This window comes from Lupinus angustifolius, chromosome LG10 (genome assembly GCF_001865875.1).
Source record: "Lupinus angustifolius cultivar Tanjil chromosome LG10, LupAngTanjil_v1.0, whole genome shotgun sequence".
Classification (NCBI taxonomy): domain Eukaryota; kingdom Viridiplantae; phylum Streptophyta; class Magnoliopsida; order Fabales; family Fabaceae; genus Lupinus; species Lupinus angustifolius.
This window is the reverse complement of record NC_032018.1, coordinates 14,900,817-14,915,376: the sequence shown is the minus strand read 5'-3', so window position 1 is coordinate 14,915,376 and position 14,560 is coordinate 14,900,817. Positions and strand designations below refer to the sequence as shown.

General features: G+C 32.6%; 2 protein-coding genes across 6 annotated transcripts; one reads left to right on the top strand and one right to left on the bottom strand.

The window, feature by feature from the left end:
* LOC109358758 lies at positions 489–8,401 on the bottom strand. 5 transcript variants are annotated; one of them, XM_019603187.1, is made up of 12 exons: positions 8,266–8,401; positions 6,886–7,358; positions 4,853–4,951; positions 4,025–4,125; positions 3,861–3,932; positions 3,612–3,702; positions 2,985–3,065; positions 1,967–2,029; positions 1,756–1,878; positions 1,176–1,214; positions 913–1,089; positions 489–841 (listed from the first exon to the last, which is right to left on the bottom strand). In XM_019603187.1, exons 2-11 carry the CDS (start codon positions 7,282–7,284, stop codon positions 961–963), a joined length of 1,197 nt encoding a protein of 398 aa, XP_019458732.1. In that variant the 5' UTR covers positions 7,285–7,358; positions 8,266–8,401; the 3' UTR covers positions 489–841; positions 913–960. The 5 variants fall into 5 exon arrangements, with proteins under 5 accessions (XP_019458732.1, XP_019458733.1, XP_019458727.1 ...); XM_019603188.1 differs by having other exon boundaries at positions 489–864; positions 914–1,089; XM_019603182.1 differs by having other exon boundaries at positions 489–1,089.
* LOC109357644 (probable plastid-lipid-associated protein 8, chloroplastic) lies at positions 10,488–14,437 on the top strand. The gene is made up of 4 exons (XM_019601620.1): positions 10,488–10,758; positions 12,767–12,890; positions 13,226–13,405; positions 14,221–14,437. The coding sequence occupies exons 1-4, from the start codon at positions 10,552–10,554 to the stop codon at positions 14,406–14,408; spliced, it is 699 nt and encodes a 232-aa protein (XP_019457165.1). The 5' UTR covers positions 10,488–10,551; the 3' UTR covers positions 14,409–14,437.

Sequence of the window (14,560 nt, the reverse complement as noted above, 5' to 3'; positions counted from 1 at the left end):
CCCAAATCTCAAACCTCCAAGTGTTAGTAGATTTACATAATTTTTTTACTATTTAATTTTTTTATACATATTATAAAAAATATATAATATAAATATAATAAAATTACATGGGTTAGTTTGATAAACTCAATATGCTTTTTAAAATGCATGAACCTAGCATATTTAAGTTAAATAGGCTTCGAGAAGTCCAAGCTGCCTAGCCTGTTTACTAAAAAAAGGTCTAATCTGACTTGTTATAGGCTAGGTAAATCCCAAATAAACGATCTGACTTATTCTAACCCTTAAATAAGACTCTCATGCAAACTGCTTTACATTTATCATAGGCTCAAAATACATTATAAGAAAAATCAAATGAAATGTCAAAACTTTGAATTTTCGACTAAAGGTTTGATTTTTGAGAGGAACACTTGCTAAAAAAGATAACCACATGTCAAATACATATTAGTTTCTTATCTTAAGGTAAGGGGATACCCATGTTTAACATAAAATTGAAACATACTTCTTACAAAATTCATTGCATAACTACAGAACCATTCACCAGATTAATTTAATGCATGACAATTTCAATGCAATGCCAGTCATAAGCAACAGGTTAACTTTCAGAGTCAAAATCAAAGCCAAACCTTATCCCTCCTTCTCTAGTCTCTACTCTCTATCAAGGATACATTCACTATTCATCTTTCAGGACAATCTATGATCTTCAAATATTAAAACAAAAAATAAGACAAAGAAGTAAAGTAGGAACATCAAATTATCCAACCAGACAAGCTCAGCAGTTTGGTGAAACCCCTGGCCAACAATATAGTTTTTGATTGTTTCAGCTTCTTTGTCTTCCTAGGAATTGTGTCTAGTTTCCTTAGGGCACTTCTCTAAACAAAACAGTAAGTGCAAGACAGAGAGATTGGGGATCAAATGGTGTTGTTGATTCACCAAAGAATGATGATAATGGAACAAAATACTTCAGAATATTGTTGAATTAGAGAAAAGTTTCATCAACTTATCCTGGGTGTCTGGGTAAAACTTCCGGGCAAATAGATAACAAGATCGTTTAAAACCATTCAACACGCAAGGCGTAATCACCACCGATCTCTGCAAGTCATGTGAAAATGGATTCTTTCAATGTCACACAATATGGAGTAACTTTGAAGCTAAATTAGATGGATGAGGTTTTATACCTTTGCATCACTGATAAAATGTGGGCTCTCATCAATGTACTGCAGTGAATGAAAGCATGTCATTTATAAGTAAAATTGAAGATAAATGCTGTTTCAGAACCTTGCTAAGTAACAAGGTAAAGTCAAACAACATCTGCATTGTACCCTCTATAATCATTTTCACATACATGCACATTATCATACATGTATGATATATTATACAAGTGCTTTTGTAAATCCTCATTTCTTAAGTAAACTTTCTATTATCAACTATTCAAAGTTATTAAGGTTCCTGGGTAAATGATTCTTCAGTAAACATTAATATAAATTGATAATGCTAAATATAAAAGTATATAGAAAACCAAGAGGCAAAAAAAGTGACCAAGAATAGTGCTTCTTGATAATCAGCAATCACTAGTTTAAATGGCTTGGTATGCCAAAAGAACTTAAAACTTCATAAGGAGCAAGTTCTAATGGCTTTAGGTAGAGAGTTCAATTCAATGAACACCATGCCCTTCGAGGGCAATAAGGAAAAAAATCCTTTGATAATTCAACATAAACAACACAGAACTTAAGGGAAAGAATAAAATTTGCCACTTACTGCTATGTTTTTCATGAGTTTGTAAGTAATATCACGAGCCCTGAATGACTTCGGATGCCATTTTCTCTCAGACCAGTCAACATACGTTACTGACCAGTTTGCGATTCCACGTGGATCGAGCATCTAAACAAATATCAACTGAGTTAATAAACGAGAAAGCAAGAGCATGGCTGTCATTGCAATTTAAAGTAGATCAGATTGGTGTACTGACAGTAAAAATGGTTGGCAAGTAATGCTCATCGGCATAGCAGTTCCGATTGCCCTCCATATTTGGCTGGGAAGTTTAAAGCATGACCAGTAGAATGTTGTCAGTGAAGCTATCTTTACATATTCCATTCTTCTCAACAAATAAAAATAGCGGACAGTACATATACCAAATTTGGAACGAATGAAAGAAGGAAACAATTATCAAGTAATGCTTTTATGACTTGGTCAGGAGAATAAAAATAAAATCAATTATCAGGAACTAGGGTGTTTGGTTCAGAATATTTTTTAGGAAAAGTAATTTCTGCTATTGCAAAATGATAATCACCAGACGAGGAAGGTGTTTGGCAACAACATAAGTTTTTTACTACAGCCGTTTTTGAGTGAAAAAACACTGAATTTTGTAAGCAGAACTTTTGGACATTAAGATTATCTTATAATCTGGTGATTAGTTTATTTCTGAATCTGAATCAAACAAACCCGAAATGCTCATTTACCATTAGAAATTTATTGAGCTCATACAAGCTGAAGCAAGTACATCACTGTTACTGAACCAGAATAAAAAAATAATTACTATCTATAATATTTTAACATATTCATTTCTTCATAGCCAAAGAAGGGAACTACAGATATGAGAATTAACAATCAAAGATAAGGAAAATAAAATCAGAAAAATAAATGGCCTGGATTCTATATGCTATTGCTAAATATGAGATAGTGCAAGCTATGGAGAATTGAGGATAGGAAAACTGTCAAAATTCATCTTTATAATCTTTTAGTAAACTTATTTGCGTAGGCTGTTTACAAACTTGTTATATCATGCTCTAACATGTTAAATGAAGAGTTATTTAATAATTAGAAATATAGTTTCTAAAGGAAAAGGTGACAAAAACAAATTAAAATAATGGATTAGTGTAGTCCATAAGGACGCTAACATTCCAAACATAGATGGCATGGTAGGAAACTTCCGGAATGGATCAAACAATCTATCCAGTTAGAAAATAGAAAACAGAAGTTGAGAGTACCCTGCAATAATACTTGAATTTTCTAAAATATAGACTGTCTGCCAAGATTATAACAGCATGCTGTCGCTTCAATGTGAACCACTGCATTACAAACAAGATTCATATCAGCTGCGTGTACTGTATAAAAGCCATATCTAATCCAAATCTTGACTGTAAAATGATGGTTGTGCATTCTAGAAGGGAGATGAATGCACATAAAAAGGAACACTCTGAAAGTCAGCCATGAAATGAAAAAATCCGCCAGCTGAAAGTATCACAAATAAAGTTTTATGCGCTGCATTGCCTCATAATAGAAATGAGAAAATAATTGGATGATTGGGATGTAATTAGATTTCTTAGGGACATTTTTTGATGATATAAAGACAAAAAGACCCTCTTTATAAATGAAATTGATGATGTTTTCAAAGCAGCTAGAATACAAAGCAGGATATGTAATGAGCACTGCAAGGAGAAAGACGTCATTGAAGTAGCCAGTCCGAACAGTTTCTTTAAAAACCAAATTTGCCAAGCAACTCTAAGTGAAAGAAATTCGAAAAATCAAGAGTAGTTAAGATGGTGAAACACGCAATTGAGTGGATGCTCAAATTTTATGGTATAGGTAGATATCAGCATCCCTAGAATTTATACCTGTGAACCCTTTCGGAAATCCTTCTTTTCTACTTCAGGCAACATATGCTCTATATACCTGCCATTTCCATGAGGACCAGGGTCCACATAGCTGTTTTTTATAAAAAAAAAATTAAGGTGAGATGAAAAGTTAGAGACAGATTAGTCCAAAGTTCCATACAAAAAATCTGCAGCAAAGGATCTTCAGAAGGAAAATGTATCTAGAATTTTATCAATTAATTTCTAGAAGGTTATTTTGTAATTTCTTACCTGTCAATAAAGCTGACATTTGTTAATAACAAGTAGTTGTACACAAAATCGAAGCGGCGAACAGGTATACAACTGAAACAGAATTGAAGATATAATTTACTAGATTAAATCCCATAAACCAAGCTAGACTTAACAAAAAAACAAGAAGGGGGCAATAAAAATACCTTTCAGACAGCAAGACGAAATGCTCATTATCAGGGTCTAAAAGTGCACTTGCCATAAGTCTCCTTTCTGCCTCAACCATAGAAATTCTCCCCCATTCTACCTGAAAGAAATTGAAACATAGTTATTACTAAAAAAACAGAAGGCTGCACATGGCTGTTCAGGAAAGCCAGGTGAAGGAACCTGATGGCAGAGAGCAAGAAACTCCCCGAGGGACATCACAAAAGCAGGTACGAGCCCACTCTGATACCAACTTAAGAAGATTGACAAACATGAGAGTATGATTTGTGGAAAGGTTTTACATATTATCTTCTCTAAAGAAGAGCTAAAAATCAAGATAAAATATATTTTTTTCTAAGAAATGTGCAATCCTACAACATTAATATTTGTAATATGAACCTTATAAGTTACAACACTATGCTATTAGTAAATCCCAATCTTTTTAAAACAGGGAACTTTATAGCATACCAAAAAAATATTTTACCCTCAGACTTAAGTAAAATGTGCACATGTTATCCTCCTTAAAGTTACTTCAATAGCAATACTTTCACAAAACATGAGCCCCTATACAACCTCAAAAATTAAGAGCTACCTGTTAACCCTTGAGAGTGCTTTGACAGTAAGTTTGATCATATAAAATCACAAGATAAAATAATGAGACATTTACATAATAATATCCTCAAATTTCAACCAATGGTCAAATTCAACATTCAAATTAAACATTGATTCATGTTATAGTGACCATATTTTTTTAAAACATTATGTTGGAACTTAAAACTGCCATAAAAAGAACTTAAATATATTCAAATCATGTGCTGTATACCACATACCGGTTCACTGTGAATGTCTCGGCCAGCAAAATAGTGGCTGACATGTACCGGTTTTTCCTTCGATGCATGTACATAAACAGAGAATTTCCCCTCATGGCCCTGCATTTTGTTATAAATAGAGTACAAATAAGTAGGAAGTAATCATATCGCTATCACATTCAAAGAAAAAGGAATTGCAACTAACAGAATTATATGCCCCGTGTCAAATACTGATTGACAATTTAATAAAAACCAGATATTGTGTCACATATATTAACATCTACTCAATAAATACATCATAACAAGTAGTGAATGTAAACATAAGTTCCACAAATACATTGCTTAAATGAAATCCACTTACTTATAAAATAGTATTTCTACACAAATTTCATTGTTTGATCTTTTGATGTGTACATATTAACTTGCTTGGTATTTTTTGCCATCTCTGAATGTACAAGGCTGATATGATGAAATTAGAGAGAGAGTGGTCCAAAACAAAAGTTTTGAAAATAAAATTTTTGGTGTACTCAAATTCAGATGATGTCCTTCAAAAATGTTCATGTTTATACTTCCTTTTAGGCAAAAATACCTACACATTTGCTACAAAAAACAACAACAATCAAGTCTTTATCCCACTACGTAGGGTCGGCAAAACTGAGTTATATTCCATTAGCTAGTTTTTCAGAGGTCGGAACTAAGTTCTCAGACGCATATCTTAAAAAATAAACTTTAGTTCATGCTACCATGATTATAATAAAAATGAAGAGCAATAATATACGCTATTTTATCTCTGTTCAAAATTTAGACTTCTATATTTCACGAAATTAAAAGAGACTGAAATTAGAGATGAATCTTCACTTTCTATTAAAGTTCAACTAAACCAGTATATTCATCACAATTGTCATATCACCACTTCTATTTTCATCAAATATAATTGCAACATGACATATCATTCCATATATCTTTACACTTCTGGCACTCTTAAAACCAAATACAGCACAATGGTTCAGGAGGATAAACACTGCAAGGCAGTAACTCTAGTGAGAATAGTGTAAACTTGACTCACCAACCTTCCTTGATGAATAACTCAGTACCCAATATAAGCAGTGGCTTTAAAAATATGCTCTAAAATCTAAAATTGATAAAATAAAACAAGATTTGCTTAGGCCACATTATGTCATAGTCCAATCTAAAACTGAAAATTTCACAAAGCATTACGAGCATGGCTAAAATGAGAAACCATTGATCCACACAGTCGTAGATAGGAGTACAATAAAAAGTCACAAATTTTTAGTTCCCTAATTATGAAATGTTGCATACTTTTCCAAATGCTAATACATAAATGGTTTGATAGTTGTCTCCCAACTTTCACCACTTATTCATCATAGAAATTGTTCATTCCCTGACATTGTCTTATCAATTAGAATCCAAATGAATATCCATCCATGGATGATTGGAAGTAAAATCAGATTCAATCTATCAGCAATTTCCAAAACTTGGATACAAATTGGCAGGAGATTATCTGCTCAAGTTACCAGTCACGTAATAGGGATCTCAAAGCTTCTAGTTTACATCAGGGAAATCAGTCTTGCCCACTAACACATCATCTAATATGCTGAAGGTTCTTGTCTTCATATATATATACATATATATATATACACATATATATATACATATATATATATACATATATATATATTCATAGCTTTGTAGATAACTATAGAAAGAATGAAGCAGATCTATAATATATTCTGCAGTCTCATAGATCATAAGTCATCCCATTCCGAAAGTAACAAACTAATAACTATAAGTCTAAGACTGAAACAGGATGAAATGACTCAAACTAGTGTATGCGAGAAAAATGTTTTAGCCATATCTGAAGAAGGCCAAAGTGAGAACCCAAGCAAACAAGTTGTAGAAAAAAAAAATTATAAAAAAAGAAAAACAAAAGATAGAATACATACTTATGAAAGAAGATACAAAAACAACGTTTAAGGAGGCAAGGTAATTGATTACTACTTAGACAATACTCTTATTCTATGAGAATGCCATACCTGAAAGAACATGTGCCAGAGCTTCTCAAAAGGCAATGAACCCGGAGTCAAAAACAAAAAAGCAATTTTAGGGATCTTGGTCTGAACAGGATGGAACTTCAGAATTTCATTGATAACAATCCGAGATTGAATCTCGTCTTCATTTAATGCCCGGGAAAACTCAGGTGTAGGCAGATCATATTTTGTACTAGTACTAGTACCGCAACCGTGAGGGGAAAAGCGAGAACATGTTGAAGTGCTTTCTGGCGGATACATGTAGGCAGCAATCAGGAAAATGCACACTATAAAAAGTAAGACAATAATCCAAGTTGGCCTCCTTAACTTTGATCGGTTTCTTGACCCAACCACCATGATCAGAAGATTTCGAATGAATTGTGGCCATGCAAGTTCTTTCTTCATTTAAGTTCAAGATACATCAGAAACTTCCCCATGCATCTATCATCTATCATCAATTATATTCAAATAATGTTTCACTGTCATTGTACATGGAAAATAAACAAAGCCAAAATAAGTAAATTCAAAACAAAAACAAGATGAAAACACAAGCATAAATAAAAGCTTCAGGACAAAAACATATTTAGTGCCCATTTTTTTTGGGTATAATGAAGGGTATCTCTTCAGCCAATGGGTAAGGAACTAATCCCTTTCAGGGTAAATGACTACCCTTACCAACAAGTGTCGCTTCTGGGAATCGAACTTTTGACCTTTGGCCTAGTACAATATTTGGGGATCCAGTGGAGTTTTACACCACTAGACTAACCAGTGCCTCATTGGTATATTTAGTGCTCATTTGTTTAGGGTTTTTTCATTTAAAAAATCACTTGTGACAATTATATGCTTCTTTTGTTAAGTTAATCTTACTGTCCAAAAATCCATCTTAAAAAATTCAGTGCTTTTTTTTTTACATTTTCGGCAAACACTATCAAGCCTCTGCAGATTATTGTTTTGAAGCAGCAAAAGTTGTTTTTTCCTAAAAAAATAATCTGAACCAAAACACCCTCTAAAAACCTTTATCTGAACAAGAAAATACAAACTTCAACTTTTACCAGAAGCTGAATTTTTTCAGGTATTACGAGAAATCAAATTCAGCTTCTCAGAACAAAAAAACACAATTTTTTGAAAATCCAAAACAAACAAACCCTTAATAACATGATTCAGATTCAATCCTCTACCTCTTATCCTAACCTAACCTAACTTCAAAATTTGAAAAGGCAAGATCCATTAAGAGAACAAGTTATTAAAAATTAGTGATTTGGATCTATGAAATGTTGATAATGAAGAGTTGCATAAAATAATGTGGGGTCCTAATTTATGAATGAAAAAGGGAAAAGTGTAAATCAAATAATAATAATTCATAATAGTATGAATTGAATTGAATACCTGTGATTCAGTTCAGTAAGAGGATCTAATCTAATAAAACCCCGAAATAATCGGAAAATGAAAATGCAATGACGACTGAAAAAGAAAGAAAGAAAGAGTGTATATGATTCAAATTCAATAGAGTGAGAGAGTTAGAATAATATAATGCCAAAATGAACATAGAAACATTAATGTTAATAATTTAATATAATGTTTCTTTCTTTCTTTTTTTATTAAGAACTATATGATTAATTAATTAATTTTTTTTCGAAATACATAATTGTTTCTCCCAATAGTTTGATTCATATGAATTGAATCATTAATTTTTTAGTTTTTTAATGATTTATTGTGTCTTACATTACAAGACTAATATCTTGTTAGTTGCTTCCGAAATTTTACTTAAGAGGGGAATTAAGTATGTACAACCTGAATCAACATTTGTTATCTATAGTGTTTCTTTGAAGAGAATCTTCTTTAAATAAAAGAGGTGATTGGTCAGGGTGACCGTAGATCTTGGTTTTGTTGCCACGTCACTCACGACACAATACAGTTACAGTGTATTCTCCTCTACATCTACCCAAAACTATACATACATACCTTGTCGCTTTTGCCCATGTTCTCATGTCTCACACCCAATGTTAAAATACTCCTCATTTTAGCTTCGCTTTCTGCTTTAAATTTTAAATAACTATTTTTCGAGATTTGTGTAAATATTAAAAAGCTAAAGAAATATATAAAAAAATGAATATATTGGGCAAAAATTTGAAGATGTTACTATGAATTGGACATGTATGAATGAGACCTTAATAAGAAGAGTATATTAATATATCAGACCAAATGATGGTATGTTAATCTAATTTATAAAGGAGAAATAAGTCATGACAAAGCATATGCGAAAACATTATGAAAATTTTAATATGGATATTTATTGATGAATGCGATCTATAATAAAACATGGTATGATTAGATCCATATAAATGATTCTTCTACCAAAAGTGACTTGATTGTTAATATCTTATAACGAAGGTTGCCAAATTTAAGTTGTTGAAATAATTTTATACGTACTAATGTGTTTGAAAAGAACATTTTGACTCATGCAATGCTCATTTTTTTTATATTGAATATTTAAATTTTACAGTGATAATATTTTTTAGGAAATAATTTGTGCAGTGGTAATACTTTTTAGAAATTCATAATGATAAATATCACTTTTATTTTTATTTATGTCTTACAACCTATCTCATAAAAATATTGTTGCGGAAAGTAGGGATGTCGATAAAAATCAAACTTGTGGGTACCCGTTCGAATTTAATCCGAATTTAATGAGGAAAACCTAATGTAATTGGGTTCAGGTTCGTGTTCTACCGAGTTCAACTTTCGGATTTGGGTTTGGTACTCTTGATACCCTACCCATAACAGTTCTAAATCTGTTTAATATAGGTAAAATTTACATATAAGCCTATATAAAACCTATATATAAAAATTTGACATATATATATATAAATACATGTTTTAGGTAGTTTCTCATTGGGTTCAAGTGAAAAACATGACCCTAATCTACCCCATTACTATTCCTAGTGGAAAAAGTATTTTAATAAATATGAATCTCCCATATAAATATTCTTATTTTAATAAGAATGAATCTTTAGATATATATATTCTTAGTATCATCCACATTCATGGATTACTAAACCTTAATTCTTTAATAAAAATATTATAAATTAAATGAACAATATAATAAAAACATATATTAAGAAATATTAAATGGAAAAAAATGTATTTATAATCCATATCTAATGATGACTTACTCTTATATTAAAAATTATACGCATGAAATATTAGATAATGTAATCTCTATTAACACGATATTGATACAATAGTGTAAGATTCTATTATACCTTTAAATAATCTAAAATGCGAATATTCGATTGATTGATGTAAACCATATTTATAAGTAGAGACAACACACATCCGAAATGGATATCAATTCCTTATCCGATGATGGAGTAACTAATTTTTTTGGTTTCCTAGCACACCGGAGGCAATTTTGTCCGAGCTGGGAACGTGAGACTAACTCTCCCAGCGAACATTTTTTCCATCCGCAAGACTCAAACTCCGATACAGGGAAATCAAGTATGTACTACTTTAACCATGGTCCGTTTGTTTCCGTGGTTAATTTGCATCGATATTAGAGTAATATCAAAATAATCAAATGGAAATGTGATGTATTGATAAAGAAAATATGGATTAGTGATGAAAGATAAGGTTAAGTGTGTGAGTGGTCTATGATCATCTTCATTCATCGCCATGGCTTCAGCAGTAACTTCAACTTCTCTCCTCTTCTTAAAACCTTCTTCTTCTTCTTCCTTTCATAATCGTAATCATTCGAAATTCATCTCATTCTCAAATCCAAGTCACAAGAACTTCACTATTTCCGCTTCTGCTTCTCTTTCTGTCTCTAATCCAACCTCGCGAACCGCTCCAGATGCTCTTGTATTATCCATTCTTTCTAAGGTACTAAGTTATTAACTAATACTTGTTGATCCAATTAGTAATAGTTTGAAATTTCAACAACAATAGTATATGAGCAATCATGTCCAATGTTTTATTGTTCGGAAGTTATTACTCATTTTCTCAGGCATGGTTTTGTTGGAAGACTTGCAACAATTAATTATGGAGATTATTTAATGGATCACAATCAGGTTGCTCTTGAAATTTCAAGATGTTTTGAATTTCCCACAATATAGCTATCAGTGTCGATTCCTGTACCAAGGAAAGAGAGATGAAGAAGGTAGCCGGAAATACTTCGGCAGAGGGAGAAAAGAAAAGTTGAGGAAATGTGTCTCAACTTACGTGTTTTTTTCTGAATGGGGGAATGCCTTTATTTAACAGCCACTATGATCTGTTGGTCCACAAAACGTTCTCATCTAAAATGGCAGCCGAGGTTGTGCGCACGCATGTGGAGGGGTTTTGGTTGTGTGTCTTTGCCCACCACAAAACCTTGTACCTCTTGCGGCACATCACAAGAGTGCGATAAATGCTTATAAACACTCTCTTGAAGTGTTTCCACCACCCAATCGTGCTTATAAATATCTCGTGTTCCAGTCTAGAATATATGAGCAATCATGTTTTTTCTCCAATGTTATAAAAATAGAAACTTATCAAGATAGATACTATAGTTGAGGCATTATTATTTCTATAGGTAACATGAGAGAAAACATGAGTATCCAAATCCAAAAAACTAGCATCACTCTTTAAATGGATCTTCCCGACTCGACTTGGATTAATCAGAGTTTAATGTGACTTCAAATACTTCGGATCAATATGCATCAAGTTATTACATTGCATCTCAGAGAATTTAAATGAGAAAAATACTGCAGGGTATGTGCAGTTTGACTCTAACTTGATGGTTATCATATGCTTGAGTCTCTCAATAATCTCAGTCTTTGCTTCAAAGTTCAAACATGAGGCCTTATGGTATTGGCTTCTTTGGTCGAGTAGGTGCTTACTCCCAATAATGCTTGGATTTGACTCCACATGCTTTTGCTGAAACTGTAAAAGCTTTGATTTTTTAACTTGATGGTTATCATATCCTATTTTTTAAAATAAAGCTATGTATATCTCATTTGTAAGTCCTTAAGGTTAAAACTTTTGTTTGAACTCTTATGCTTAACAAGATCAACGCTTATGCTTTGTCTCGTACTATGTGTATAATGTGTGGCTCACATTTGGAATTTGGATCTCATCATTTTTGGCATTGCTTTTCTTTGGATAAGGTTGCTTAGGATCTTTGCAGAGTCTTGGATTTGCCTTATCTATTTGCACCAATTTCTCCCTACTGAAATTTAGAGGTTTTGACTGTCCCAGAGAAGCAAAAATTATGTGGCAATGCTATGTTCATACTGTTCTTTGTTGTATTTGCATGACAAGGAACTGTAGAATATTCAATGACTCTTTTCCAACCCCAGACTTCATATGAGATAGAGTTTTCTCATCTTTTTTTCTTTCCCTTTAGTGGCTTTTTAGTGGTGTTTCTTTGCTAAAAGATACTAGTTGTTCTAAGAGTCGAAATTTGGTCCTTGTACTGTTACATATGCTGTAGTGTGACATGGTTTGGTTCAAATAGAAGACTCATGTTGAAACTTGGAAGTGTGTCCTGACACAATATCTCTTGTAAATGTATCTCCGGTAAATGGAAATATGGTTATAGACATGCTATTGATCTCTGGAAATCAAGTTTCTTGTGCATCGATCGATAATTAATTTGCTCATGATAAAGAAAGACATTACTGCTTATGAGTTGATAATTTAAGTTTCTTGTGCATCGATCGACATTATTTCAGTAAGACCATAAGAAGTAACTGTAAAGTTAATAATTTTTGTATATTAGATTTTAGATTAAGGCTTATGAGTTGTGATTTTATTACTGTTTTGGTATAACTGTTTCTCTTGGTGTTCAATTCACATGATGTTTACTTATTATTTGTGCACTAAAAAAATTGAATACTGAATTTTTAATCAGGTGTTGCAAACAGATGGAGGAGTTTTACTGAAAAAGGAAGAACATAAAGAGGTGGCTGAAGTGGCTCAGGAATTGCAAAAGTATTGCGTGGATGAGCCTGTGAAATGCCCTCTAATATTTGGAGGTGAATCATATTGTTCTGCTTAACCTTTATATTATGTGTTAAAAGCCCACTAAAATCATTTATCCATATCTAATTTAAGTGCATTAGGAAAAATAGAGTCCACTTTTAACCCCTATTCACCATATATACACATTTTTGTAATTATATTTAATATGTATATGAGATGGTGGGTTTCAGCGCAACCGTAAGGTTGCTACTTCGTGATCATGAGATCACGAGTTCGAAGGCGAGAAACGTTTTCTCCGCAGGCTTCCCTCTTATGTGATATGAGAGTCATTTAGTTCTTGCTTTACATATTCTAACCTGTTCATTGCCCTGACAAAAATGGTTTCCAGAGTGGGATGTGGTGTACTGTTCACAGCCAACATCACCTGGAGGTGGCTATAGGAGTGCAATCGGCCGCCTTTTCTTTAAAACAAAGCAAATGATTCAGGTTGTTGAAGCTCCTGATATTGTGAGAAACAAGGTTGCATTCACTGCTTTTGGTTTTTTGGATGGAGAAGTGTCTCTCAAGGGTATGTAATTTAATTCAGATAAATCTCATATTGTATTGTCTGGGAATGTGACTGAGTCATTGCTTATAAGGCTTAGACAACTTCACCCTTAAGCTAGCCTTTAGAGTTGAGTTAGGTTTAGCCATTTTTTAATATGCATCTGAGCCTAACCCTTCTGATGCCCCACCTGCAAATGTCGTCTCCTACATATGATCAAGTCATTGTTTATAAGTCTTCGACAATCCTCACATTTGAGCTAGCTTTTGAGTTAAGATAGGTCTAGTCATTTTAATATGAGAATAAACTCAATAAAGTATTTCCTCATATCAGAAGATAACTTATCTCCTTCAGTCAGTAAAAGTATGACATGAGTACTATTTTGTTTAGTTTTGGAAATATTTTTGTAGAAAATGATTAAATAGGACATATGTCATGGTTTTAGTGGCTGAAGGAGATAATTTATCTCCTTATATTAGGAGATATTTTATTCTCTTTTAGTATATATTTGTTTGGTTAGGCTTTAGGAAAAAAACTGAAATCCATCTTTTCCGGATAAGTTGAAACAAAAATGTTCCTATCAAACATTTTTTTGGAGAATAAGCTTTTTGAGATTCCTAAACAAACGAGCCCCTAAATTTGTTGTGTGGTGACTGCCCTTCCCAACAAGTGTCGCTCTCAGGAATCAAACTCTTGACCTTTTGATCATTCCGAAAATGTAATGAAACCTTACACCATTAGACCAACACCTGGGTGGTTTGTTGTGTGGTGTTTAGTATGTGATTCAATTTGATTAACTATTAAACTGTGGTGATTTGATTTGTACAATCATGAAACAGGAAAATTGAAGGCTCTAGATAGTGAATGGATTGAAGTTATATTTGAAGCACCTGAATTGAAGCTAGGAACTTGGGAGGTTCAATATGGAGGTCAGAGTGAAGTTAAACTCAAAATCACTTATGTAGATGAAAAAATCAGGTTAGGATTGGGTTCTAGAGGTTCCCTATTTGTGTTTCAAAGAAAATGAAATTGAAATTCAATCAAATTTCCATTCAGTAAAAATCTGTGGAATGATGCAGAGTTACTTGGTTGTTAAAATATGCAATATAGTGTAAATTCACTTGTCATGTCTGACTTTTTTCTATGGAAACAAACTTATTTTGGTTGCAATAAGTGATA